This window comes from Pleurodeles waltl, chromosome 7 (genome assembly GCF_031143425.1).
Source record: "Pleurodeles waltl isolate 20211129_DDA chromosome 7, aPleWal1.hap1.20221129, whole genome shotgun sequence".
Lineage (NCBI taxonomy): Eukaryota > Metazoa > Chordata > Amphibia > Caudata > Salamandridae > Pleurodeles > Pleurodeles waltl.
Window position 1 is genome coordinate 1022943154 of NC_090446.1, and position 27132 is coordinate 1022970285.

Below are 27132 nucleotides of genomic sequence, written 5' to 3' on the forward strand. Positions count from 1 at the left end.
TTAAAGGTCTAACCCACGTGTATCCTCCCACTCCATTTATCATGCCTCAGTGGGATCTCAATCTTGCCCTGTTATTTGATGTGTGCTCCCTTTGAGCCGTTACACAATTGTCCCTTGCTGCTCCTTACCCTCAAGAGTGCCTTCCTGGTGGCTATCATTTCTGCTTGCAGAGTGAGTGAGCTTCAGTCTCTTTCTTCCAAGCCTCCATTCTTGTCTGTACATCCTGAGAAGGTAGTGCTACGCACAAGGGGCTCCTTTCTTCCCAAGGTTGTCTCGCCTTTTCATGTAGGCCAATCCATGACTTTGCCTACTTTTACGCACCCCTCCACATCCCTCTCATGAGGAGGAGAGACTCCACCTTTTGGATCCAAAAAGACAGTTGGCGTTCTACCTTTATCGCACTAAAGATTTCTGGGTGAACAATCAACTTTTTATTGGGTATGTGGGTGCAAAGAAAGGGAGGGCGGTTCGGAAGTGTATCATGGGTGCTTCTCTGCATCAAAATGTGCTACGCTTTGCTGAAGAAGCAACTTCCAGAAGGTTTGCATGCTCATTCAACCAGAGCAACTGCTGCTACCACAGCATTAGCACGTGGAGTTCCTGTCCTGGACTTCTGCCGGGCAGCAACGTGGGCATTATTGCTCATGTTTACTAAACATTACTGCCTGGACAGTCAGGTCTGCAGAGATGGCTACTTTGATAGTCTGGTCTTGCATGACTTTTTAGTATGATTTTGGTTTGCAGCCCAACTCGAAGGATGGCATTCCTTGGGTTTCTATCCTAAGGTAAGGAATCTGCAACTAGAAGTCTCTATCATAAGAACAAGTTACTTACCTTCAGTAACAATTTATCTGATAGAGACATGTTCTAGTTGCAGATTTCTTACTGGCCCACCCATCCTCCCAGCTTGCAAACTGATTTCTAGGGACATGGACTCCCCTTTAAGGGCCTTAGCTTTGGCGCACTATTTCAGTGTTCTTCATGGCTCCAATCCGTGGAGTGGAAAGTCGTGAAAAAAAACTGATGTCACCGCACCGAGGCCGCACCTATATTCAACGTCATCATGACGACCAAAACGACAGACGCGGAGTGGACTGATGCCACCTTACGGCACACAAGGGTACTGCTCTATGAAAAAAAATTCTGGATCCGTTCTGACACCTGGGGAAATTCTAAGGTAAGGAATCTGCAACTAGAATATGTCTCTACCAGATAAATCGTTACCAAAGGTAAGTAACTTGTTCATCTTGTGTCATAGCTTTGAAGTGAAATTGTGGAACCTTCTCAACTTCCTCAATAAGATAAAATGACATGTAAAATTCTATTTAGTTTACACCATTTTTTCAGGCCTAAACTGTTTAAAACACACTGGTCATCTCTGATTTCCCAAAATGTTATTGATGGATGTGCGCCAAGCTCTCTGGAAAGTTATTTTAAATTAGTGGCAATTTAAGTTAAAACTTCACTTAAAAAGTAGGACAGAATAAAGAAACTCCACACTTTACAAAGCAGATGAAGTTACTTAAGGTAAGGTTTATCCTTTTGGGCCTTTCAGGTGTGCTAATTTCCTGATGTAGAAAGTCCCGGTTAGGTGATCCTCCAGCATAAAAATGTTGTGTGGTGGCTGGAAATCCATCACTTGATGTAATAGGTGTTGCAGTGAGGGCTGTGAGATGATGACAGATGATGAGCTTGAGTAGTTTAGGAAATACACAAAGCTGCGTTTCAGACTACTTTACAATTTTATACCAATCTTCTTTAAATCCCATCTAAATTATAGAATTTAAAGTTAGATTGTGGAAAGTTGAGTGTGCTGGAATATGTAAACAAAAATATCATGTATTCCTTTACTTAGAATCTCACATTGTGCACCCTAAATATCCAAACCACAGTATTGATAACACAGAATATTGAAGACAGAATATTGAATCCAAAATATTGACATGCAAGTATAGATTTTCTATACCTTATCCCACATATAATTACTCCACATATATGTACACATGTGACATATGTATCTTCAAAGTATGTAGTTTTGGAGTTAGGAATAATACATCTGTACTTACCTATATGCACTTATCTTTCAGTATTCTGCCCTAGATATTCTTGTGCCACAATATTCTTGTAGTCGATAAATAATAGTATAACCAGTATTGGAGGTGGAATGCACCGATAGTGCACAGTTTTAATGTTTTGTCCCCGCTGAGGGCCATGCTTCCCATAAAATATACTTCTGGCTACAAGCCTTTCTGTACACCTGTTCTGGAAATCTGTTTTTGGTGGATTCCCTCTTGGTCTTCTGTTGCTTGTCCACAATATATTATTTCTCCATCCCCTAGCCCCCCCATGGTCCATTTATTTTTCTTGCTCACTTAATATGTATTGTGCCTCACTTCAGTTAAAGGCTTCTGCTTCCAGGGCCTACTCCGGGCTCCAAACCGCCTCTACTCCACTGCACACTCAGTGTAGCTCTCATTGGGGCCATCTCCCTGCATAGCTCACTCACCTCTTTAGTCTCCTGCACCTGGTTGTCACCTTGTGCATCAGCTTGTTTCCACACACTGCCATCCAGGAGCTACCTCCAGCCCAGCAGCACCACGTTCTGTTTATTGCTTTGTGCAATGCCTCCCTGGGCAGCCAGAGACACTTGCCTGCAGCCACTGCTACAGGTAAGTGTTTGTTCAGGGATTAACTCACCTCCATTGCAAAATGTCATCATTGCTAAGCCCCTCGAAGCATGAACATCCAAAGGACCTTCTAATTCTTAGTGCAGGTATATGACAATACTATTCCTTTCTTGTAGGAGCCGAAATTGACTCTAAATACAAGGATCATGAACGATTCTAAGGCAGGTGGCTGGAGCACTAGCAAAATATGTTCTGTATGATGGCTGTTGAAACCATACCTTCCCTGTTTTCTTTATTAAGTGGTCAGTTACGTCCATGAGCCTTATCTTGGTGTCATGATCTGTTCTATATATATGTGTCTTTTCACTCTTTCATGGCTTTCCCTGGATGGGTACATTACTATATTTTTTCATGGCTTGCTTTTATGATATTCCCTGACACTTCCATGACTTAGTCTGTACATGTGCCGTTCCATTCTTTGAGGATTTACCTTAGTAGGGATTCCTAAGTCACCTGTCTGATTTACTCAAAGAGCAGCTGTACACACATGGATCACCAACTATCATATTTGCTTGTAAAATGACTGTTTAAAACGTGTGACTATATGCTCAATGTGTGTTTTCTTGTTTCTGATGAATGTTAACTTAAAGTAACTCTTTTCTTTCAGATTGTTGCTTCTTTTAATTTTTATAGCCGTCCAGGTTTTTATGTTTTTGGTACATCGCTACTTCAAAAGCTCAGTGGGGCCTGTGAAACTCTCCCCTGATCTTTATTTTGTGATGCCTGGACAGAAGAGCAACAGGTTGTTAACGAGTCTACTTGTCCAAAACTCCACAGGTAAGGAAGACATTATACAGAGAAGACCGTAAGACGTACATTAAATTTGAAACCGAAATAGCATTTCTAGGGGTCGAAGTCAATTTTTAAAGTTGTATTCCTTGAACTGGATGTCAAAGGTGCCATAATCACCATCATAATCTGGAGTTTAAGTATGCTATATTGCTTTCAGAGTGCAATCCCCTAACAGACTCTCATTAACACGCATCTAATTTTCATCATCATTCTTCTATCACTCTTATTGCAACAGTGCGGTCATCCACATTATTATCAGTCAAGGTAATACAGAGGGCCATGAACCAGCAACTCACTTAGTTCCTTGAGACGCACTGTCTCGAGGACCCTTCCCAGTCCAGCTTGAGAAGCAGCCACAGCACTGAAACTGCACTCTTAGCAGCCACTGATGACATACGCCTCATACTGGACCATGGAGGAACTGCTGCACTCATCCTCCTCTGCCTCTCCACTGCATTTGACACCGTCTCAGACTCCACCCTCTGCGACAAACTGCACGATTTCGGCATCCGAGACAAAGCCCTGAACTGGATCAGGTCTATCCTCACCGGAAGAACACAGAAGGTCAGACTACTTCCATTCATATCAGAACCTGAAGACACTTGCTGTGGAGTGCCCCAAGGATCCTCACATTTCAACGTCTACATGTCCCCACTCGCCAAGCTCACCAGACAACACAAGCTAAACATAGTTTCCTATGCTAACAACACCCAACTGATCCTCTCTCTGTCCGAGAACTCTACGCAAGCCAAGAAGAACTTCCACAACAGGATGAGAGCACTCACTGCCTGGATGGAGGCCAGCTGTCTCAAGCTCAGCTCGGACACGACAGAGAACCTCGTGATTGGCTCCACCCCTTCTGCCTGTAATGACTCCTGGTGGCCCACCATACTGGGTAATGCCCCCACGGACCATGCGCGCAACCTGGGCATCATCCTGGACTCCACTCTATTGATGACCCACCAAGTTAACGCCATCTCCTCATCAAGCTTCCACACCCTCCATCTCCTATGAAAGATCTTCCCCCCAGCATGAGGAAGACAGCCACCCTTGCACTCATCACGAGCAAACTGGAATACGGCAACGCACTAAGGGCCTGATTACAACTTTGGAGGAGGTGTTAATCCGTCCCAAAAGTGACGGTAAAGTGACGGATATACCACCAGCCGTATTATGAGTCCATTATATCCTATGGAACTCGTAATACGGCTTGTGGTATATCCGTCACATTTGGGACGGATTAACACCTCCTCCAAAGTTGTAATCAGGCCCTATATGCCAGCATTACCAAGAAACTTCAATCAAGACTACAACGAGTCCAGACTGCAGCAGCGAGACTCATCCTGGACATCCCCTGACACAGCCACATCTCCTCCCACCTCAGAGACCTACACTGGCTCCCAGTCAACAAGCGCATCACATACAACTCTTGATCCACACATTCAAGGCACTGCACAACATAGGAGGAGAATACCTCAACCACCGCCTCACCTTCTACGTACCCATCAGACGTCTCCATTCCTCCCACCCCTTTCAGCCATCCCCAAGATCCTGAAAAGTTCAGCAGGAGGAAGATCCTTCTCCTACCTAACAGCCCAGACATGGAACACACTTTCCCTCAAGCTCAGGCAGACCGTATCACTGAAGCAGTTCAGGAGGGATCTCAAGACCTGGCTCTTCGACTTAGCAGCACGCCTTCATTCAGCGCCTTGAGACCCTATGGGTAATTAGCCATGCTCTACAAGTCCTGATTGATTGATTGAACAGCGTAGCTTCTTCTGTGTAACATTTTCACCAGAATGTGTGAGGTAAATTTCCCTACACTGGTCTGGTCTGACTTCAGGCATTAGCTGTAATCACATAATGAATGATTTATAGCTCTTACTAAAGGATATCTGCTGCTCTACTTTCTACACTTATTACACCATATGCATTTTTGAGTCAGTTACCTGCCTTTGATTTAGTTTATCCTCTCTGCCCCAGCCATAAAGTCTTACATGCACATTGAAGTCTGACATCAGCCCTTGGCCTGGCCAGTCCCACTACTCTAAGTCTTATTCTTATCTCTGCTCTTTATAAAATACCTTGGAAGTGATAATCTCTCTTTGCCATGTTTATGCTGTGTAAGCCCAGATATCGTTGCATTCTTTGTCTCAAGTAAAATCCAAACCATCTAGGTAATCTGTGCCTGTTTTAGCACTTGCTCCTATTTCTATGTGTTACCAGATTTTCACTTGCTACCCCACTTTAAAAATATCTGCTGTCCTATGTACCCGTCCAAGCTGACCATCTCATGTCTGCCTCTTAACAAGTTCCATTGTTCTGACATTTTGAAAGTTTTGCCCTAAATTATAATATTCCTTTTTCTGAGCCAAGTGTCTTGGCTTATCAGTCAATTACTCTTGACTTGTGGCTACCTGTTCGGCCCTTTTTTAATCCCATTGCCATCATCTCCATCAACATAATTATCTGTCAATCTCCGGTCCCCTGAACACTTACTAACTACATTCTAACTTCAATTTCTCCTCTTTCTTCACAATCCTTGAGACAGGTATTTAACAGACATTTAGATATAGGATGTAAAGTAGCATAGCGACTTAGCTGGTCACCTTGCAACGCAGAGCCCTTGCCACATAAAAAACACACATTCAACTTGAACAATATAGCAAAAATAGCACGTATTAAAGACATTGAGGTACATTTTGAGCAGATGTCTTTTCAATTTTTTTCCCTGAAGGCTAGCCTGTTAATGGTTGAATCTTAGATTATCTGGTTGGTGGTTCCAAAGTAGCACCACAAAATAAAATGATGGGCGAAGTGTTGAAACTTTTCAAACACTCACCCCAGTCACAGATCTGGGTTTAATCCATATTTATTTTGCTTGCCAGGTCACAGCAGTTTGGACACAGCCATATGCAAATCAGTCTTGACCCTGCTCCCCATGGCAACATTCCACCCTGAAATTCCAAGTCAGGTCAAACCTAGACCAGAAGAAAGCATGCTGCGACCTGCTTTGGCGGAATCACTCCTCATCAGCCAGGCTAACTTGAATCCAGTGCCGTGGAGAGCAATGGACCCACGTCTGGGCATACCTTGGCCACTGAGGGCAAACATAGCAACACCACAAAATAAAATGATGGGTGGAGTGTTGAAACTTTTCAAACACTCACCCCCAGTCACAGATCTGGGTTTAATTCATCATTATTTTGCTTGCCACGTCACCCCAGTTTAGACCCAGCCATATGCAAATCAGTCTTTACCCTGCTCCCCACTGGAACAGTCCATCCCGAACTGCCAAGCTAGGTACTCCCTGGACCAGAAACAAGCATCCTGGTACTGGCAAGGAACCCACATCTGGGCATATCCTGGCCACTTAGTTCAAACATAGCAGCACCACTGTAGGAAAGTACCCTCTTTCTTGGCATGGTTACTCCCATTTCTGCCTGTTGTCGGTATGTTTGACTGTGTCTACTGGGATCCTGATAACTAGGACACCAGTAGTTTTGCTCTCTCCTCTAAATTGTATCTTTTTCTTCCCAAAATTGGCATACTGGTCCCCCCATGTAAGTCTCTAGTATATGGTACCTAGGTACCCAGGGTATTGAGGTTCCAGGTGATCCCTATGGGCTGTAGCAGTTATTCCCATGCAAAGGGTTCTGCGGGCCTGCTATTGCAGTCTTCGTGAAACAGGTGCATGCACCAGTTTTCACTACAGATCACTACACCAGGTCACTATAAGTCACCCCGATGGTAGGCCCTCTCAGCCCAGAGGGCAGGGTGCAGTTACCTGTGTGTGAGGGCACCCCTGCACTAGCAGAGGTGCCCCCACAAACTCCAGATCCAATTTCCTGGACTTTGTGAGTGCAGGGACGCCATTTTACGTGTGCACTGGACATAGGTCACTACCTATGTCCAGCTACATAATGGTAACTCCGAACCTGGGCCTGTTTGTTATCAAACATGTTGAAAGCATACCCCAGTACTATTGCAAGTATTGGAAGTATGATTCCATGCACTTTGGGGGCCCCTTAGAGGACTCCCAGGATTGTTACCACCAGTCTTACATGATTTCCAGGTAGCCCAGCAGCTGCCACCCCTCAGAAAGGTTTCTTCCCTCCTGCTGCTTGATTTGATCAAGCCAAGGAAGGCAGAACAAAGGATTTCCTTTGGGAGAGGGAGGTAACACCCTCTCCCTTTGGAAATAGGTGTGACTGGCTTGGGAGGGATAGCCTCTCCAAGCCACTGGCTTGCTTTGAAGGGAATATTTGGTGCCCTCCGTGCATAAACCAGTCCACACAGGTTCAGGGACCCCCCCAGTCCCATCTCTGGTACGAAACTGGACAGTGGAAAGAGGAGTGACCACTCTCCTGTCCATCACCACCCTAGGGGTAATTGCCAGAGCTCCTCCAGAGAGTCCCTGGGTTCTGCCATCTTGTTTCCAAGGTTGGCAGGGAACTCTGGGAGCATCTGAGTGGCCAGGCCAGACAGGTAACGTCAGAGCCCCTTCCTGATAGGTGCTTACCTGGTTAGATGACCAATCCTACTTTCAGGGCTATTTAGGGTCTCTCTGGGGTGGGTCCTCAGATTCGGCTTGCAAGATTCCAGCAGGACTCCTCTGCAACCTCTGCTTCGACTTCTGGCCCCTGGAACTACGACTGGACCCTCCAGTAACCGACAAACAATGCTAAAACAAAGAAGACTTTTTTGCAACTTTGTTTCCACGTCTCCACCCAGCTTTTCAACATTTCACCAGCGGTGCATCCTCAGAAGACTGCAACTCTTCAGCCTGCAAAAGAAGAAGAAGGAATCTCCCTTGGAGGGAAGAAGTCACTACCCTGCAACCGCAGGTACCTACAAGAAGCGAAGTCCGGCTGCGTGGATCTCCTCTCATCTTTAGCTACGTGGATCCTTCATCACAGGTGGTGGTTCAGAGTAGTCCTCTTGGTCCTCTCTGCCAGCTGTCCAACTCTGGTGAAGGTAAGCCCTTGCCTTCTCACGCAGGACAGTACCCCCGTGCTCCGCATTTCATGCAGCTGCCAAGGCTTGTTGCGTCTCCTCCAAGGGATCTTTAGGCAACGTGTAGCTCCAACCCCCAGCACTGCATTCTGCAAAGCACAGATTACTGCTTGGTTCTCCTGTGGCGTAGGATCCTCTTTTGTAGTGCTGCGTGGGCTTCTTCTGCAACTCCTGTGTCCCCGTCCAGTGGTATTTCTGTGGGTGCTGCCTCTGCTCCAGTGGAGTCTCTGTGACACTGAGGGTCCCCTGTGACTCCACTTCCTGGGTTGAGACCTCCTGGGCCTTGCTGGTCCCTGGCAGCTCCTCTTTTCCACTAATTGCAAGTTTGCCTTTGCCAAGGCTTGTTGGTGGAATTCCTGCACCAACACCCATCTGCAATCTTCCTTCCAGTGTAGGGCTTCATCTGCATCCATCTTGAATTCTTCTCTGGCCCCAGAGCTGCAGTGCTGACCTGTTCTTCATCACTGTTGACCAACTCTTGCATCCACAGCTGGGTGGTTAGTAGCTCCTACTCCTCCTGGACTCCACTGTGACTCTTGGACTTGGTCCCCTCTCTCCACAGGACTTATTTCTTCAGGAATCCACCACTGGTTTTCTTGCTGTCTTGTCCGGGTGTCTTCTTTTCTTCTTGTTCCTCCTTTTGGGTGGTTTGGGGAAAATCCAGTGTTTTACTCCTGCATTCCTGGTTGCTGGAGGGTACTGTGTTACTTACCTCTATGGTTTTCTAGTACTCCCAGCTCCCCTCTGCACATTTTACTTACCTAGGTTGGGGGTACCTGATTCGCATTCCATTTTTATTTTGTATACGGTTTGTGCTCCCCCTAGGGTCACTATTGGTTATTGCTATTTGCACTGTTTTGTAACTTTTTCTATGTCTGTTTCTGATTACTATTGTATACTTACCTCCTAAAGGTGGGTCACCTGTCTAGTATTTTTTTGGTGATTTTATTCCAAAAATAAAGTACCTTTTATTTTTGTGCAACTGTGTAAGTGGTATGTAACTACAGTGGTATTGCTTTGCATGTCTCCTAGATAAGCCTAGGCTGCTCATCCACAGCTACCTCTAGGGAGCCTAGCTTCTAGACACTGCCTACACTTCACTAAGAGGAGATAGCTGGACCTGGTATAAGGTGTAAGTATCATAGGTGCCCACCACACACCATGCCAGCTTCCTACAACGCAACATCACAAAACAAAATAAAATGATGGACGTTGTTGAAACTTTTCAAACACTCACCCCTAGTCACAGATCTGGGTTTAATCCATCATTATTTTGTTCGCCATGTCACCCCAGTTTGGACCCAGCCATATGCAAATCAGTCTTGACCCTGTTCCCCATGGTAACAGTCCAGCCCGAACTGCTATACCAGGTCCTCCCAGGACAGGAAACAAGCATCCTGGGACCGGTTTCAGGGTATCACCCTTCATCTGCCAGGCTAGCTTGAGTCCAGTGGTGCAGCGAGCAAGGGACCCACGTCTGCGCATACCCCTGCCACTTGAGGCACACAAAGCAACATCACAAAACAAAATAAAATGATGGACGAAGTGTTGAAACTTTTCAAAGACTCATCCCCAGTCACAGATCTGGGTTTAATCCATCGTTATTTTGCTCGCCACGTCACCCCAGTTGGACCCAGCCATACGTAAATCAGTCTTCCATCTACCTTGACGATTGGCTGATGAAGACAAGCTTGCCGCAGGCAGTTGTCTCTCACATCCAGTCTGTGACAAAACTTCTGCATTTTGCTGGGGTTCACTATGAACATGCCAAAGTCAAACCTGACTGTCCTATTCATCAGCGCTGTTCTGCACAATGTTGCAGTGTTGCGCTTATTGTCCAGAGTTGAGAGTCCAGGATATTCAGGCTATGATACCGATGTTTCAACCTCTATCTGGGAATTTAGTAAACTGACTCTGAGGCTGCTGGGCCTCACGGCCTCCTACTTACTGCTAGTTAACATGCCCGCTTGGGTATAAGGGCTCTGAAGTGGGACCTGAAGTTCCAGTGGGCGCAGCATTAGGGGGATCTCTCCAACATGGTCCAGATCACAGAGGAAACTGCAAAAGACCTGCAGTGGTGACTAACGAACCACGATTGGGTCAGCTGCAGACCCCTCTCCCTTCCCCACCCAGAGCTGACGGTAGTGACAAATGTGTCACACCTGGGTTGGAGCGGGAGAGGTGGAGATCAGAGAACTTTGGGGAAGTCATGGCTCCACATCATCCTGTTGGAGTTGAGAGCAACTCATCTGGAATTGAAAGCCCTTCTTCCTTCTGTTTAGGGAGGCTGGCTCAGATGTTCACGGACAACACCACCTCCACGTTGTATTGCAATAAACAGGGCGCAGTGGCGTCAATAACCCTGTATCAAGAGGTCCTGCGTCTCTGGCCATGGCTGGTACATTAGAACATATTCCTTGTGGTTCAACATCTCTCAGATTCTCTGAACACCAAAGTGTACATATTCGCCTGTTGATGCCTCGTGGATTATGAGTGGCGTCTCCTTTCGGAGGTGGTGCAAGGTCATTTCAGTGATAGTGGAGATAGTTAGTTATATCTGTTCACCAACACTGTTAATACGCACTGTCAGCACTTCTGCGCACTGGAGTTTCCAAGATGACTCACTCGGAAATGCTTTTTATCTCGAGTGGAGTTCAGGCCTCCTGTACCCCTCCCCGCTATACCACTTTCGCCCAGAGTTCTCAAGAAGATCAGAAACGACTGGTACAAGTAATTCCTGTAGGCTCTGAAGTGAGCACAGAGAGTATGGTATTCTGAACTCCTTAACATTAGTCCTCTGATTAGGCTGCCTCTTCAGGAGGACCTACTGGGACAGCAACAGGGCATAGTACTACACCTGAACCTTGGCAAGCTCTGCCTTTATGCATGGAGATTGAGCAGTGGCAGTTGACAGTTTCTAACCTCTATGCAGAAATCTGTAATGTTATTCTGGCCACCAGACGTCCCTCAACCATGACAGTGTACATCTTTTATTGGGACAAATTTGTGGCTCTGTGTACTACTAAAATGGTTGGTCCCCTTTCTGCAGCTTTGTTGAGGTTTTATTATTTATTGAGGTTATGCTTTGGGGACTGTTAAGGGGTATCTTATGGCTATATTGGCGGTCTTGCAGGTGCCGGATCAGCCCTTCCTGTTTAAGTCACTTGTGACTCGTTTTCTAAAATTACTACAATATATGTTCCCACCAAAACCCTTCATGATGTCCCAGTGGAACGTGAACCTAGTCTTGACCTTCCTGATGTGCTTATCCTCCGAGACTATGCACTCTTGTCCTCAACTCCTACAGACCAACAAGATAGATTTTCTAGTGGCCATTACCTCCACCAGAAGGGTTAGTGCACCACAAGCACTTTGTGCACCCTCCTTACATGATTTCTCTTCCAGAGAAACTGGTTCTGAGAATGTGTGCCTCTTTCCTGCCAAAAGTGATATCTTTTCATGTCGGCTAGACCATCACACTGCCTACCTTCTATGCTCCACCTCACCCTTCCAAAGAGGAGGAGCGGCTCCAGCGCCTGGACAAAAATATCATATTATTGCACTACATCGATTATACCAAAGACTTCTGAATGAAAGATCAAGTCTTCATTGGGTTTGTCGGGCAAAAAAATGAAAGGAAGTGCAGAAATGGACCATCTCAAGATGGATTGTGCTGTTCATTAAAATCTGCTACTGGCCAAGAAGCAACCCCCTGAAGCCTTCTGTGCTCATTCCACCAGAGCTAGGACTGCGACCACTAAGTTAGCTCTCAGAGTGCCTCTCCTGGACATCTGTCAGGCTGCATATTTAACTTCTCTGTGCATATTTACCAAGCACTACTGCCTGGAAAGTCAGGTCCATCATGATGTTTACTTTGCCTGTTCGGTCCTCCAGAACTTTCTGGTTTAGATCTCTTTGTAGATCCACCTTCAGGGAGGTATTTCTTGAGTATCTGTTTTAAGGTAAGGAATCTGTGGCCAGAAGTCTCTATCAGATTAACTACTTACTAACCCTCTGTACCGCCTTATCTGGCAGAGACTCTATCTAACCTTACTGACCCTTCCATCCTCACTGCTCTTCGAAAAAATGTCTTTACATAGGGTAACCCTTCTAAAGCATACCTCTACCAAAACTGTAAAAGGGTGCCTTATATTTAATAAAACATGTAAAAAGTGGAGCTTTTGTGGTGTAGCTAGAGTGGGGGATTATTATAGAGAGAAACAAAATGTTGTAGGATGTGTTGCGCTTTGCCAACAAGAGAACTGTGTGGGAGTCAGGAATCACTAGTCTTAAATAGTGACTACATAATAAAACCAGTCCAATAGTCAGGAAATGGAACAAATAAAATCAGGGTGAAAAGATAGGAAAAAGACATTGAGCCCAGTTTACTTTAAGTCACATATCAGTGGGTTAGTTTTCATTCTTTGAGCTAAAACAGGCCCGATAATCTTCATTATTCAGAGTTCTCCTTTTCCCCATCACAGTCCTAATGTAGTGAGTTTCTGCCTCAATACACAAACTTAATTTACTCATCAAAGCTTCAAAAATGTAAAAAATGATTGTTTGACAACGTCTGATAGAAGCTCCACCAGCTCGTTTATGTCAAGTTAGCAAGCTTCCTCTTGCCTTTGTGGATGTCAACTCTTGGGCTCTTAGGAACGGATCCCAGGACTGTGATGCGGAAGAGGAGGACTATGTATGATAATTGGTAATTAATAGGGCTGTCACCTCCTCATCCATTTTCCTGTCCCCAGTCCTGACCTAGTGAGAATGTACCAAAGCAAAACAAGAGCACATTAGGACATCAAATACTGTGACTGTGGTATAGGACCCCTGGGTTAACAGAGAGGCTAATGCTAAGATGGAAGTTTCAGTGTCTGTTTTATTTCTTAGTGTGGTAGGTGAGCAACGTCAGTAGTAGGTTCAAAATACAGAAACATAGTCCTACTCTCTAGAGTTTGTTCTCCCCTTTAGTTCTTTTAACTTTCTCTTGGAGTCCAGGCTGCAGTACCCCTGGGGATGCCACTCGATGTTCAATCCCAGCTGTCCACCTGGGAAAAGGAAGGGGAATAATACCAGCAGCCTTGGCATAAAGAAAGTATCTGGGTTTTATTGTGAGGATTCAGAATATCCATTTATTTTGGTGCACATCATTCACTAGTTTTGCATCGGTGTAATTCCCTGTAGTGCTTAGTCGTCTTGTGTGACCCTGTGATAATTAAGGAAACATTCATGTTTAGGTGTATTAGAATATGGTGCCCATTTTGTGCCCTTCAGACCCTCCCACCACCTCCTTAGCTTGTTAGACCTTAACACTTGCCTGAGACCCTACTGCTCCCAGAGACTCCTGGACATGCGCGTCTCTCGCTGAGTACTTCCTCTGTTTCCCGTCTGGTTTGCAGGCTGATCGCCTCCCTCCTTACTCTTTGTCTCTGGGCTGCCACTTCCTCTGTCTTTGGTTCACCGTGCCTGTTAGAAATAGGGTCTCTGGTTGGCAATCAGTTTGTACTCTGTCCAAGCAGGGACCCTCTCTCTAGTCAGGCAAGGAAGACACAGACTTGGATAACCCCCTGTTCATCCCATTGGTAGCTTGGCACAAGCAGTCAGGCTTATCTTAAAGGCAATGTGTATAGTTTTTGTACCAATACACAGAGTAATATAGTGAAAACACTACAAAACGGACACCACAACAGTTTAGAGAAGTAGGCAATATTTATCTAAATCAAACATCCAAAATGACAAAAATCCATCATACACAAGTAAAGTTATGAATTTTTTAAATAATAGAATCTTGCTCCATAGAAAACAACGGAAACGTTGTTGTTACACAAAGTACCTGGTTTATGTAAAAAATAAAGCCGCACAGGCGAGCATGTATAAAAAAAAGTCAGGGATGCATTGTTTTCCTCTCCTACAAGGGAGCGATGTGTCGATTTCTGGATGGGGCACCCGGGTCCACGCAGGTTCACATTGATTTTGATGCCCAGTGATGATGTGTGTGAAACACCGGCCACGCGGTGATGGAAAGACCGCGCTGCAGGGGTTTTTTGTCGCTTTCAGCAGCCGCAAGTGGGTGTTTCTCCAGCCGTGATGCAGGTGATGCATTGATTTCCCAGCTGAGATGCAGGTGGTGCATTGATTTCAGCCGCGAGGCGGGTGCTGTGTTGTTTTTACAGCCACGTTTCAGGTGGTGTGTCATAATTTTCCCTGCACAGCATCCTGTGCATGGATTTCAGTCCTTATTCTACCAGCCTTACCTTTCAAGGCCCCAGGGACTGGATAGGGCACCTCTTGGCAGGGCAAGAGTCTCAACAGAGAGTCCAGATGCTGGCAGAGGAAGTCTTAGATGGTCCTGAGACTCCAAAACAGGAGACAAGCTTAGTTCAAGCCCTTGGAGTCACTTCACAAGCAGGAATATACCACAAAGTCCAGTCTTTGTCCTCTTTCAGGCGGAAGCAGCAATTGCAGGGCAACCCAGGAAAGCACAGTCACAGGCAAAAGGGCAGTTCTCCTCCTCCAGTCTGACCCAAACAGGGAATACCCAATCAGGCATAGTAACAGAATGGTTTAAGCAAGAAAATGCCCACTTTCTAAAAGTGGCATTTTCAAACTGACAATCTAAAAAAACAACTTTACCAAAAGATGTATTTTTAAGTTGTGAGTTCAGAGATCCCAAACTCCGTATCTCCATCTGTTCCCAAAGGAAAACTGCAGTTGAAAGATATTTAAAGGCAGACCTCATGTTAACCTATGAGTGAGATAGGCCTTGCAACAGTCAAAAACAAATTTGGCAGTATTTCACTGTTAGTACATGTAAAACACATTAGTACATGTCCCACCTTTAGCATACACTGCACCCTGCCTGTGGGGCTACCTCGGGCCTATCTAAGGGGTGTCTTACATGTATAAAAAGGGAAGGTTTGGGCCTGACAAGTGGGTACACTTGCCAAGTCGAATTAGCAGTTTAAAACTGCACACAGACACTGCAGTGGCAGGCCTTACCCATGTTTACAGGGCTACTCATGTGGGTGGCACAGTCATTGCTGCAGGCCCACTAGTAGCATTTGAGTTACAAGCACTGGGCAACTAGTGCACTTTACTAGGGACTTACTTGTAAATCAGATTTGCCAGTCATGGAAAAGCCAATTACACATACAGTTTACACAGACGTCATTTGCACTTTAGCACTGGTCAGCTATTGTAAAGTGCCCGGAGTAACAAAACCAGCAAAAACAGAGTCCAGCACACAGTCAAAACATGGGAAGCAGAGGCAAAAAAGATAGGGGAGACTACGCCAAGAATGCCAGGTCACACAGCGCCGTTATCCACTCCACCAGTCCTCCTTCACTTGTGGTCCCTATGATGCTTCTTCCTTAGGCTATACCCCTTTCAACTCCTGGCTTGATTGCTTATTCGTCCCATCCACTGGACGTTGGAATGACGTTGGTACGGGTTGCTGGAGCGCAGCAAGACCCTGTCCAGGATGCATCCTCGGGAGCCATGTTTGAAAGGTCACCATCTCCGTACTACAGTGACATAATGAATAATGAAGCTGCATAATTTACAAAAACAAAAAGCTCATGAACTCCCCACTGATAGAATATGAAAAATAAATTCTCCTGACAAACCACCACCCACTTATAATGATTCATGAAAGTGTGAGGAGATGCTCACGTAGTATAATTGTATATGTCCTTTATGGAAGCCGCTGTAAAGGCTGTCCAAGAAACACACATCCCTTTTGAAGATGAGCACAGGTAGTTCAATTCCTGCCATCTGTTTGGTTATTACAATTGCTAATCATACCCAGCAACTAAAGGATGCCTTAGAGGGTGAAGACCGTGACCAAATATGTAGCGATCAAGGAATCTACTTTCTGAAAGGAGGTACTTCAAGTCTAATAGATGAAAAGGGCCCAATCAAAATATAAAGAATGAAGAAGATCCTCCGACGATCTAGGAAAGGGACTTAAAGCTAGTAGGGCCACATCTTGTGTACAGTGAAATATAGAAGAAATGTGTTTTAAAAGAACGGTCTGGTTGAATGACAACTTTGCTTGGAACAAAATGCAGGAAAGGTAGATAGTAGATAGATAATAAGGTTCCAATGCGACGGCCTGAACAGATAACCAACAGTAATAAGACTTACAAAGAAAATGTAAATCTAATGTATCCATGGGATCAAAAGGAACAATTTAAAGACTCTGGAAGACTTAACAGTGGATCAATCCCAAGATGGAATTGGGGAGTGGATCACTAGGCGATAAAGAAAACAATTTTGCCTTGGTGAGTGCCCATATCAGCTACCCACAGAACTCTTACTCTCTCAAAGACACAAGTAGCTGTTGACTGGCTTTTAAAATTGGAAACTGCTTACTGCACTGGGGTTCAGTGGGGAAGGAGAAACAATATACAGTGAGTCACTATCTCCTGAAAAAGTATGGGACATCTGCAAACAGACACAGAAGATGGAAAGATCCACCTCAACGATCCTAAAATCCATTCTGCTTTTCTGGAGATACACTGCTTTCAGGGAATGTAGGTTGAGTTCTCCTGATGGACCTATAGCTAGTGCCAAGAGCTGGTTTAGACTTATATAGACGATCGTATTAGAGCTCAACCCCCTACTCCTTATCTATCTGGAGAACTGAGAAAGTGTCTTTTACCAAGGTTATTATTTATGCATTTGCAAATGCTTTATTATTCCATGGATAGCATATGTGAAGAGAAACGTTTAGGAAATTGGGGTTACGCTTTTTCTAAGCTAGGCTCTAGTGGTAGCATAAATAAAAAGCATGTGCAAACGTTTTTATTCAATGAACCCAAATACCATAGAATAAATAGGGAATTGCTGAAGCCTACTGTTGCAGCTTACTTGCTCCTGACAATTGGTGGACTATCGACCAATTATTTGTTTAGTACACGTGGGCACTGGGAACGTTATTATTCCACTTCAGGGTGGGTACAGTTAAGTATTTACTATGTTTTCCGCTGGGCCATCAAAAGGATCTTCGCACCAGCCCATGCCCTCTTGGCGGTAGATCTGGACAAACAATTTTGCACTTTACCTTTTTGTGTGAATGTTTATAAAAAGTGTACCAAACAATGCTTAATCCCTTTTGTGAAGGCTCTGAATTTTAGGCTGTGCAGCCCAGCTTTTTATTTCTTCCAACAACTTTTTGATCATGAGTCTTGTTTTTATGTCAGCTCTTTTTTTTAGAGTTGCTGTGATGTCACAAAGGCTCAATGCACTTTGAGTAATGTGTTATCTTCTCATCTTGATAAGTCTGTATATGCAGGTGTTTCATTGGATTGCACTGTACTTTTTAATTATGAGATTTTTGCTATGCTGTTTTAAACTGTATTTTAATGAACATTTATACACTTTGGGGGTCATTCTGACCTTGGCGGACGGCGGAGGCCGTCCGCCAAGGTACCGCCGTCAGAACACCGCACCGCGGTCAAAAGACCGCGGCGGTGATTCTGAGATTTGCCCTGGGCTGGCGGGCGGCCGCCAAAAGACCGCCCGCCAGCCCAGGGCAAATCAACCTTCCCACTAGGATGCCGGCTCAGAATTGAGCCGGCGGAGTGGGAAGGTGCGACGGGTGCAGTTGCACCCGTCACGTATTTCAGTGTCTGCTAGGCAGACACTGAAATACTTTTTGGGGCCCTCTTACGGGGGCCCCTGCCGTGCCCATGCCATTGGCATGGGCACGGCAGGGGCCCCCAGGGGCCCCGCGGCACCCCCTACCGCCATCCTGTTCATGGCGGGAGAGCCGCCATGAACAGGATGGCGGTAGGGGGTGTCAGAATCCCCATGGCGGCGGGATTCAGACGGGCAGCGGAAAGTCGGTGGTACACCGCCGACTTTCCGTTTCTGGCCGCGGCTGAACCGCCGCGGTCAGAATGCCCAGCGGTGCACCGCCAGCCTGTTGGCGGTGCTACCGCCGACCTCCGCCATGGCGGTAATTACCGCCATGATCAGAATGACCCCCTTTGTTTTTATTTTTGGCATGCATACTTTTATGGTTGTCTCTCCATCCAAATAAAGTTATTTTGATTCTGATTCTGAGTGCCAGACTTGGAACACTTTCCAGTGGTTGATGTAAACTCTTGTGTGTCCATCAGGACACAAGCTGAATAAATCTGAAGTAGAGGAGAGACATGTAACAGGTCTCAGAAGACTGCAGTGAGCACCTCCCTCTCCCCCACCCCTACCCCCCAAGTTGGAAGAATTTTAGCTGCTTATAGGGACCAAAGACCCTGCACCAAATCCTTCTTTGGAGTAACACTGACCCCTTTGAGATGGCATGTGCCTTCAGCATTACGGGAGGTGGAGGAACCAGAGAAATTCCCTTCTGTAAGTTCTCAGATTCCAACCACTATTGTAAAGCTTGATTTATATGAAGGGTTACTAGAATCTGGACCTTTTAATTCGCTTAGTGAAAACGATAATGGGTTAAAAGCTGTAGATGGACATATTTCCAAGTGATCACCGAGAGACAGCCTACCATCTCCCTTTTGAATATTACCTATTCATTTGCATATGTCCGGGTCCAAATTGAGGTGACATAGGATGCAAAGTAACAATGAGCTGGGATGTGGCCTTAGTAATTACCAGGTGCTAAGATTAATTCAACCAGTCCATCAATATGTTTGTTTTTTTGTATACTTCAATGCAACACCCTAAGTGTGATGGGTATGCCCAGACGTGGGCCTGTGCTCACTGTACCACTGAAACCAAGCTGCACCCGACTGACAAGACTCAATCAGGGTGAAACATGTGTTGGGTTGCTTGTGTTCTGGTTCAGGCCTGGCAGATCAGATTGGACTGTTCCTAATAGACTTGACGCTGCTCTGATTTGCATGTGCCTAGGTCCTAATTGAGGTGGCATGGTGTCTAAAAAAACACAATGTACAGGAAGGCTGGTCGAGTCATTACCAGTGGCTGATAATAACTCAGGCATTCCATCCATCACTTGTCTGTATACTTTAGATAAAAAAAGAAGAGATACATAATAATCAGTCATCCAAACACGGAAATACTTGTATGTTTTCAGAGTGAAACTTACCAATGGTGCCAAAGATTTGGAGATGATCATCTGATCCAAAACTGAGCTAAATGGCTGAACTTGGAACTGAAAATGCTCTTACAGCATACAAAAAATAGAGACATCTATCAGAGTCTGGATGGATTGAAACATAGATAAGCCACTGATCAAGGAATTCAAGGAAATCACCTGGAGGCATCAATGGTAAATGGATTGCAGAGTCATCATCTTGAATACCTGGCTTGAAAGAAAAGAATATATTTGTGGACATGCTGGAAATCCCTCACTCCTTCTGTACCAAAAAGGGTATGGATTAACATCCCTCTTACAGCTGTCAGGGTGCTGGACTTACCCCGCCTTGTCTAATAAGTCTTGTACTAATTTCAGCAATGCTTATGAGGAAGAATTCCCTTGGGATTTCCTTTAACCGGTATCTGTACCTTGAGTTATCAATATTGAGAATCATGTCATCTGAAATTGAAGCATTCTATGCACTGCCAAAATATTTGATCCACCACTCATTTGACACCTGGGACTCTAGGTGAAAATCTGGGAAGTCGTTTTTAGGTGAATGAGGAGTGGTAGCAGTGGAAGCCTGAAACACAGATTTGTCAAAGTGAGAGACTCCAGCCTCTTCCTCAAAAGAGCAGGCCACAGTGATGAATAGCAGAGGGGGGAGGGAAAGAATCATGTAGATCTCAAAACCTTACCCATTCCTTACAAAATGAAGTAGGCCATAACCTGAGAGTCTTGCACCGACAAAATGGTCTGTGTACATTGCGCAGATGCTAGGTCTGATTGCAAAATTAAAATATAGGTGGCTCCTTTAACTGGCACCTCAGTTTGTCCACAGAATGGGTTGGGGATGCATGATCTGAACTAATATTTCCTTGGGAGGATAAACGGGTAATTGAAGAGTCCACTTTCATTACTGAAGGTAACTCTTCCTCAAACTGAATGAGTGTGTAAAACTTCATCAAAAATCTGGGGAAAACAGGTGAGCCATGTTGTTCCACTCACCGGAGAACTACTGTGTACAACGAGAGCCCTTCTAGTTCCTTTCTGTGGTAGTGAAGAATAAAAAAGATCAATTCTGATAGTGACTTCTAACTACTGATTCCTCACCTTAGACTGTTCCCCAGGCATCAGACTGGATCTCTAAAATCATGAGCAGTACCTCTGCACACATGTAGGTGACGTTGATCAGCTCTGTGTTGTTCACATCGGAAGTGACGACTCAATGCCTGTATAAGCACCACCCCTGCACACTTACATCAGTTTCTGGAGAGCTACTTCACTCATTTTATGGGCAACTATTTGCGACTTTGTGATTTATTTTCAGGCAATTGCTCGCATTGTGCTAAGAACATATCCCCTTCTAAATATCCTGGGCTCATGCCGTGTGGGGAATGTCAACAACAGATGCTGGTGTCTGATCCCCAGTTGGCCTGTCTCTGGTGTCTGATGTTGAGTCATGGCTCCAAAGACTGCACCGAGTGCAAATGCATGCACCCCAAGGTAATTTGTGATCGGACGATGAAGCTCCTAATGGTGCTGTTTTCTGTCCAAGTCTCACTTTGCGGTCCGCTCCCCGAGTCATTCTTGGAGCAGTTCCAACGATCAGTCATCTTTGTGGTCAAAGACCTCTTCTCCAAGTCGGGGAAGCATTCATCGACTTCACCCTTCAGTGTTGAACTTCTTGGCAAGCTCCTGTGGCATCCATGCCCTTTGTGCTACCCTAAATTCCCCAGAGTGACGTCCACTAAACTAAATGAGTCCTACAACACCATTTGTGGGCTACTGACTCTCTCTGGAGTGCCTTCGGATCCTATGAAGGTCTGAGGTGCCCAAAGAGGGTTACCACCAGTGGATCTGCCCCCAAAGCCATCTGGACGCTGTAGATCCCAACCAACACAACATGAGTGCCGTCCATCACTCAGGCGCAGTCCGTCCCGGCGCCGACAATCCCATCCTAATCTCTAACTCACAGCCAATACCAGTTGACGTCATTGAACTGGCCCCTTCCAGGCCCTATCAAGCCCTGGACTTTCCACCACTTGTTAACCTTTCATCCCTGCAGGTCTTAAGGAGGAGGGAGGGTTTGGTTCTGTAGAGGAGGACACTGGTCCAGCTGACAACGGTTATAGACTGGACATTTCCCCACACTCTAGCATGATTTCCCCTCCAGGCCCAGTCTCGAGGGAGGCGCATCTTTGCCACGCCACAATAATGAGCAGGACTGCTGAGTTCCTTGACTTGCTGCTGCTACAGTCGAAGTTGAGACCAGTGTATTGATTAGGGTGCTTCATCCACGAATGGCTCAGCTGAGACTTTACTCCCTATTAATGAAGCCCTTACTGACGTTCTCCTGGTGAACAGGCCAGACCTTGTGCAGGAACTCCTAAGCACCACGATTGCCCAGCACCATTGTCTCACCCCAAGGGTACCCAGCCTTCCTCTCCGAGCACCCCTCCCTTGAGAGCCTGGTGATGCATGCCTCAACCTCAAAGGTCAACGCAAATGCATTCCTGTCAACTCCACCTGACAGGGAATCCAAGAAGCTGGACAACGGGAAGCATATCTGCCTCCACCAGCCTAGCCTTGCATTTGGCTAACACTGAATGCTTCTTGGGCCGTTACTTACTCCCATGTCTTGTGAGACTCTGTCACATAGCTGCACACACTGCTTCCTGAGGAGGACCCTTCCATCCTCAACCAGGCCCTTGTGGATGATCAGGATGTATGAAAGTTTGCTATTCAGTGCGGATTGGACACTACTCACTCCCTGGTGAAAGCCCTGTGCTTCATAGTAGTGCTGCATTGCCATGACTTGTTAGGGTCCACTGGAGTTTTGGGGGAAGTCCAGGCTTCACTCATTGACATGTCCTTCCACGGCTGCTGCCTATTTGGCGAGAAGGCTGACATGGCACTCCAATACTTTCAAAGAGCTGACCCCTTGCCCTTTCATTTGGCTTTTCATATATTTTAATCAGCTGCCTTTCTGAGAAAGCCTTGTTGGTCGTGTTTCACATTTATCAGTCCTTTGCAAGCATTTCACTCTGTGCCCTGCTCAAGGCTGTCACATTATGTACACAATAGTTTACCCAGTATTGTCACTCCAAGAGTCACAGAGTCAAACCTCCTCCCTAGACATATCATCACATCTGGCCTGTTCTTAGAACACAATGGGGGTCATTCTGACCCCGGCGGGCGGCGGGAACCGCCGAATGACCGCACCGCGGTCAAAAGACCGCAGCGGCCATTTTGGCTTTCCCGCTGGGCCGGCAGGCGACCGCCAGAAGGCCGCCCGCCGGCCCAGCGGGAAACCCCCTGCAACAATGAAGCCGGCTCCGGAGTTGTAGGGGTGCGACGGGTGCAGTGGCACCCGTCGCGATTTTCAGTGTCTGCAAAGCAGACACTGAAAATCTTTATGGGGCCCTGTTAGGGGGCCCCTGCACTGCCCATGCCAGGGGCCCCACGACACCCGTTCCCGCCATCCTGTTCCTGGCAGTAAAAACCACCAGGAACAGGATGGCGGGAAGGGGGTCGGAATCCCCATGGCGGCGCTGCTGGAGGATTCCCTTGGCCAGGGGTAAACCGGCAGGAAACCGCTGGTTCCCCTTTTCTGACCGTGGCTTTACCGCCGCGGTCAGAATGGCCCAGGAAGCACCGCCAGCCTGGTGGCGGTGCTTCCGCGGTCCCCGGCCCTGGCGGTCATGGACCGCCAGGGTCGGAATGACCCCCAATATGTTTTGTTATATAACACTGCAGAGGCCTAAGGAGAGTAGAGGGCATTCCAGCCATGGCTGTTTGGGAAGGTACACTATTCCATTGACACCTCCTCTGATCCTGGCTTTGTCTTTGCAGCCAACCGGGAGGATTGCCAGCAGACAGCAGGCAGACCCATGCCCATCATCCAGGCCTGGGTTCAGGGCTCCTTCCATAGACAGGGAGAGGCTGACTGGCTAACACCATTATGCTCTCAGGTTTAGACATTAGTGTATAGGTAGCAATCACTAGATCTTATGATTAGATCAGGATGGTGTAACTGTTTGTATTTTTTGCTTTAATGGTCACAATCCTCACTGTATTATGTTTCATATGTCTAATGATTGCAGCCTATGCTTTTTATCATCGGATGCAAATTGCTTCAATAAAATGATTTACATTTATTTTGCAATATTTTGTTTGCCTTATCATGTGTGAGACTTTGTGTACCTGAGAGAAAGGAGTATGATCTGTTCCACCACAACTTCCCTGAGGAATCATCTTATCATTATCATCTTCTTTGCGTGATTACTTACAATTGTTGCAAAATACACATAATATGGCAAGCTAAATAAAAGTGTTGTTGTGGTAACTATGATATGTTTAGGAAAAGAAACAGTCTTTCAAAATTAGACATCAGCTAGTAATTCAAGAAGTAAGCCACTGTTGAATAGCGTTAACAATTCTTAACCAGTAAAATTAGAACCCCTTATATAAATATAAAACGTGAGAAATGAGATGTGCAAAGAAAGATGCTAAAACTTAATGAGTTCCTGGCGTCGTAGTTATAAAATAAAATATTAATTTATAACTATTAAGATAGTTAAAAATTGAATCAGATGGACATGCAATTTTCATTTAATTTTGCTTGCAGCTGCGAGATTAATTTCCCAGATTTGGCCAGTTCTGCTGGCTCACTTAGAGTGAATACCAAAGTTCTTGCCTCAGAACAAGATCTTATGCTGTGGCGAAGGAAGAGAGGTCTTAGTAAAGTGTGGTGTGAGTTCAACAGTACCAAGCAGCAGCATAGTAGATGGATGAATGCCTCTGAGCCTGCAACATTTTATGTTGGTGAGAGAGCGCCATTTTGGATTCAGTTCCTTTATTTTGTGGCCGAGCAGTCTAGCAAAAGCAATCTGTGTCACTCAGGCCTACCTAACTGTGCAAGCTAGATAGGGCTTAGGACGCCACCACTGCTCTTTGCACTGGAGTGTTGTTAAATTGTCCCAGGTCACATGCAAGAGCGAGTGTTTTTATCTGCCTTTTGAAGACCGCCTTGATGGATATTTGTGACTGTGCCAGTTTTATCAATTCTGCTTGATCGATTTGTAGGCTAGTTAATGCTGTGGTTAAGTATTGTGACCAGGGATTTGTCTTTATTTAAAAAAATGTGGCGAAGAGCTGATTTCAGAGTATTAGTTGGTGCCATGACTATTTTGTGGTAGTACTTCAAGAAAGCCCCCATATGTGCCCAATTTTGACCTTCCAGGCCAAATTCTAAATTTATCAGGTTGCTCCTTAAATATTGTGGAAGCTTGAACACTCTCTTAGAGATTTTCACTTGGAGCTTTTCTGTCACCGTGGTGAGTTGGCCTGGATAGGCCTTGTGCCTGTAATTTAATGCTGGAAGAAAAGAATCTTTAAAAACTTCGAGAATTAGTCTGGCGGTTGGGCTTTCCATGAAGTTGTTTAGCTGGCATATTCTAGTTATTATGAAGTTGGCTTTTGCCTTCATATGATGAAGGTGAACTTTGGGTTTTCCCTTTGCCGATAACCAGACGTCCAGGTTGTTGTAGGTGTCTGTTCTGCTGATGATGAGAAGCCCCAATTTCCAGTGGGAGTGCCGATGTTTCAATGACCCACCAAAAATGACAACTTTAGTTTTTGAGGGATTCACCATAATTTTGCTTGCAGTGTTATAGCTTTGCAAAGCAGTTAGCGCTTTTTGTAGGCCAGTTTTTGAGTGCTCCAATAAGACGATGTCATCTGCTTATTGCAGGAGGGTGTCTGAGGTTCCCAGTTTTTGGTAGGATCAGGTTTGCATATTTTAATGCCTGTGACATGTCTGCTGTGTAAAAGTTTAATAGAAGGGGCGCCAGCACACACCCTTGTTTTAACGCTTCTTGCTCATAGCAGAACTCACCAGCTTGACTTTTACCCAGGTTGATGTGTAAAGTAGAATTATTGCCCTTAGTAACTTGCTTGGAACTCCCCAATTTTGGAGCTTTCTCCATAACAGGTTCCGATCCACCACGTCAAAGGCTGCAGAATAGTCTACAAAGCAAGCAAATAGTGGAGGGGTCGTTTTAGTGGTTGCCTCGTGTATCAGAAAAGAGAGAGCCACTACATTATCTATAGTCACAGATTTTGCCCTGAAGCCAGTTTGGCAGGGGGGTACTACCCCAGTGTCCTATACCCAGTTTTGTAATTCATCCAGGAGAACTGGGGCAAAGCCTTTTGCTTTGATGTCTAAAAGGGCAAAAAGATGGTACTTGGCTGGGTCGTGCCTACTCCTCTTTTTATAAATTGGATGCGGTATGGAGCCTCTCCAGGCCAGGAGTATTTCCTCTGATTCTAGGCAAGAGCAATAGAGTGCCAAAAGATTTGTGCGGGGATGCCATTTGGACTGGGTGCACCTGACGATCTCATGCTTTGTAAGAAGATAGAAATTTCCCTTGGAGAAGGTGCAAGGTCCCGAGCCAGAGAAGTATCACATGTACCGGATTTAATAATTTGATTTTCAGAAAAAGGTATGTTGGCTGTGTACTGTTTCTTGACATGTTTTATCCATTCTGCCTCATTTATCGCGTTGATTCAAAGGTCGCTCTGTCCCACCTTGTTTTTAATGTACCTCTATAAATCAGCATGATTGTGTTTTTTTTTTTTTTTTAAATCAAGGAGTAAATATGAGCAGCCTCACTTTCCGCATGTTTATGTTTTAAAGACCAAATCCGCTGCTTGTGTTGTTTAATGTGTGCCCGTAGCTTTATGGCTAACACCATTTTTTATACAGCATTCCTGGTTTTATTATGTTATGCTCTCAGTCTACCAAGTCTCTGTTTGCTTTCCATTATGGAGTGTTGAGGGAGAGTTTTAATGATACTCCGTTGTGAGATGTTAAGTGATCCTGCTTGTTACAAGAGGCTATTGGTGATATCTAACCAGTTAACCTGGAGTGTGTCACCTGCCATTGTCAGCATAATGGGGCCCTTTAGTTTAATCCATGAGCTGCATAGCCGAGATGCCACTGGTCCCCATTTTATCCCACTAAGTAGTTGTAATTCTTCCTCTCCTCGTGAGGTTCCTGTTTTTGTGTTTCAATGCATGTTGTATGCGTTTTGATGTTTGCTATGATTGAAAGATGATCACTAGCGTTTACTTACAAGATATCAAAGGAAACAAGGTGCTTGACGACTTCCTTTGAGGCAAAGATATAATAATAAAAGTACTTTTGCTCTGAAAGGTTTTTGGAAATGACTGGGCATGAACTCTTGTATTTCTCGAGTGCAGAAAGGAAGAAAGACTATGTTTGCTAAGGAAATTGTGGCAGTGTTGAGTAGCCAGGCATACTGGTTGTTCAGGGATTGACCTTTCTCCCAGGAGCCTAAGATTAAAGTCCCTGCAGATTATAAAATTGTAACCAGTGTGGTCACAGAATACTCCATCCAGAGTGTCTTCTAAGTGGTACATATTTTCTGCTCTGGCTTTACCGAACAAAGTAAAATAGAGATCTGATAAAGACTCTAGTTGCAGATGCCTTACCTTTTGAATTTCCCCAGATGTTAGTCTGGATCTGGAGATTTTTCTTCGAGCAGTACC

At 45.4% G+C, this 27132-nt stretch overlaps 1 protein-coding gene across 2 annotated transcripts in view; it reads left to right on the plus strand.

Moving 5' to 3' along the window:
• ABCA5 (ATP binding cassette subfamily A member 5) overlaps positions 1–27132 on the plus strand; it is a 1006180-nt gene that overhangs the window by 591075 nt on the left and 387973 nt on the right. For both annotated transcript variants that reach the window (XM_069199839.1, XM_069199840.1), the window contains exon 20: positions 3295–3464. In XM_069199839.1, the coding sequence (XP_069055940.1) occupies positions 3295–3464 (170 nt within the window). The remainder of the gene's footprint in view (positions 1–3294; positions 3465–27132) is intronic.